Source organism: Cucumis melo, chromosome 6 (genome assembly GCF_025177605.1).
Source record: "Cucumis melo cultivar AY chromosome 6, USDA_Cmelo_AY_1.0, whole genome shotgun sequence".
In the NCBI taxonomy this organism is placed as follows: Eukaryota; Viridiplantae; Streptophyta; class Magnoliopsida; order Cucurbitales; family Cucurbitaceae; genus Cucumis; species Cucumis melo.
The window spans coordinates 24370409-24373520 of record NC_066862.1 but is presented as its reverse complement, the minus strand read 5'-3'; the positions used below and the strand labels follow the sequence as shown (position 1 = coordinate 24373520).

The following is a 3112-nucleotide window of genomic DNA, read 5'->3' as shown; positions in this document are numbered from 1 at the left end:
CTAAAAAAGTCTGTAACTTAAGGAAAAAGTCTTCGGGTCAGGACTAGGGGCACCAAGTGCATTCAGAACTTCAACATTCAAATGAATCAACAAGCTCGAGAAAAACTGAGGAAAAGGAATAGCAATTTTAACTCCAAATGTTCCCACATGTCTCAAAAGCTGGTTGAATATAAGCAGTCTGGCATCCACAGTCTCATCATTGAAATTTTGATAAAGAAAAGTCCTTAGGGCAACAGAAACACTGGAGGCTTGTGAAGAGGGAAACCAGTTAGTAATGCCAATTTTATGAAGAATGACATATTTTACACTCATAGATACAGCTGGAATTTCATTCACAGGCCAGTCAGATAAGGTTCCTCCATATAGAACAGAAACTAAGACTTCATTAGATGGATGTGAAGGAGTAAAGTTAGATTTAACAGTGTTACCCAATAACCCATTAATAACAGCATGTGAAATTTTGAACTTCAAGCCTCGAATGTGCACTCTTTGATAATCTAGACCACTTGGATTGTTGAAGTCAGAAGGCAAGTTGACAATAAACTTCTTGATCAGTTGAGGATAGAATGGCCCGACATTTGAAATTGTTTTGGATAGTCCTCCCTTAACAATTAGATCTGTAACACTTAAACAGGAATGATGTTTACCTGAGACATTTACCTCATCTACAATATGCCTTTGTACGACGTATTTCAATCTTTGCACACTCTCTTCAAGATGAAACAAAATTCCATCAATGGGAACAAATGGAATGTTTAGAGGAATCTTCTTCCTTCCAGTCTTTGTAGTGATATTTCACCGATTTTGTTGAAATTTCTTTCCCTTTAGTCTTGATTCACATAAAGGTTGTTGAGGCTCTGTTTGAGGAACATCATGCACATTTGGTTCAACATTGTCGAGTGTATAATTTTTAGTAGGTTCATCATGAGTATCAGCATGTGTAGCAAGATTCTCCTTAGCAGAATCAATAATATTTCCACCCAAATTATCAGTAGAATTATCTATAGGGTTCAACAACTGATGAACCAACACAAACTGAAGACCTAATTGGTAGGGAGCGTCCAGATTGACCAACTTTTTCATTTGTAGCAGAAGTATAACTAGGCGTTGGAACAAAAATGTCTTTAGAGGACGACCTTTCATCAGGATGAGCTGAAGGGACAGGTACATCAGCTACCGAAGGTTCAACATTTGAAAATAACCCCTTCTTCAACAATCTGGTGAGGGAGACATCATCTCTCTAATCCAAATCCATCTCAAAGATATGAGACTCAGAAACACCGATGCAGTTTCAAAATCCTCAGCAGCATTATCAGCAAAATGTTCATTATGCACAGATACAAAAGAATGTTAAAAAATATTCACCTGAGATTTTTTTGATGGTAGGCTATAAGGTCTTCGTGTGGGAGTGCTTTTGAAATGGCGACCTCTCATCCGCACGCCATGCATGTTAGTTCGAGAAACAGGATATTCATCAACCACTTTGGACGAATGAGCTAGATAGTTTCCTTTTGAAGTATTCACCATTGTTTATTTCGAAGAGATAACAACAGTCAAGACTTTAAGAACCGTTTCCTCTGTATTTTTGAAGATGAACAATCATCTTTGAAACTCAAGAGTCTTAAAATACAGCTAACTTCCCGCTTAAAATCAAAGTGCCCTTTATTAATGCCTATTTCGATGCTGACGTGTCCATTAAAGCTGACCATGATTTCTTTTGTCCACCTTTTTTGAAACAATACAATTAAATTAATTTTACAAACTCCTAAACCAACTCTCAAATGCTCAAATGAATTTGCATCTAGTGGTTTAGAGAATATATCTGCCAATTGTAATTTGATTGAATATGTTCGAGTGTAATAATTTTTTCTTCTATGATCTCCCTGATAAAGTGATGCCTTATGTCAATATGCTTTGTCCTACTGTATTGAACTGAATTTTTGGAGATATCAATAGCACTCAGTTATCAAAATAAAGTGTCATCATATTTTGCTGAATACCATATTTCTGCAACATTTGCTTTATCCACATAAGTTGAGTACACCTACTTTCTGCTGCAATGTATTCTGCCTCAGCTGTAGAAAGTGACACACAATTCTATTTTTTACTAACCCAAGAGATTAGATTTTTTTCCTAGAAAGAAACATCCCCTAGAGGTGTTTTTCCTATCATCTAAGCCTCCAGTCCAATCGGCATCACAATAACCAACAAGAATGGAATTTGTATCGTAAGAATAAAGAATCCCAAATTCACTTGTTCCATGAACATATTTGATTATTCGTTTGATCACAGCTAAGTGTGAAATACGAGGGTCAGATTGAAACAGAGCACATATACCAATAGCATAAGCAATATCAGGTTTGCTAGTTGTTAAATAAAGTAGACTCCCTATCATGCTTTTGTATAATTTATGATCTATAGACTCCCCAGTAATATCCTTATTAATTTTAACATGTGTAGTTGCTGGAGTCCTGTTTTGCTGAGATTTGTCAAGGCTAAATTTCTTAACCAATTCTTCAAGAAAACATCTGAAGATAGTATCATCTACATAAATTTGTTCAATGATCAGATCTTTGTCAGATCTATTTACAAATAAAGTTTTGTAAGCACCTCCTCTGGAATATCCCTTATGGCCAAGATAAATAGTTAGTCATTCATACCAAGCTCTTGGTGCTTACTTCAAACCATATATAGCTTTATTAAGTTTATATACATACTAAAGATACTCAAGATCAATAAAACCCTTAGGTAAGACAACATAAACTTCTTCATTTAAGTACCTATTAAGAAAGGCACTCTTGACATCCATCTGATACAATTTGAACTTACGAATGCATGATATGCTGAGTAAAAAGCATACAACTTCAAGTCTAGCTACAGGTTCAAAGGTTTCATCAAAATCAACTCCTTCCATCTGTGCGTAAGCTTGAGCCACTAATCATGTCTTTTTTCTTGTTACATGTCCTTTCTCATTTGTTTTATTTTAAATATCCATTTGGTTCCTATAGTACTTGCTCCCTTAGGTTTAAGAACCAAGGTCCACACATTGTTTTGTTTGAACTGTAGTAATTCTTCCTGCATTGCATTTATCCAGAATTCACCTTTAAGAGCT

General features: G+C 35.5%; 1 protein-coding gene across 1 annotated transcript; it reads right to left on the bottom strand.

Moving 5' to 3' along the window:
- On the bottom strand, positions 1 to 1527 carry LOC127149726 (uncharacterized). The gene is made up of 4 exons (XM_051085595.1): positions 1366 to 1527; positions 1076 to 1240; positions 840 to 1017; positions 1 to 617 (listed from the first exon to the last, which is right to left on the bottom strand). Exons 1-4 carry the CDS (start codon positions 1525 to 1527, stop codon positions 1 to 3), a joined length of 1122 nt encoding a protein of 373 aa, XP_050941552.1.
- Between the last annotated feature and the right edge of the window lie 1585 nt (positions 1528 to 3112).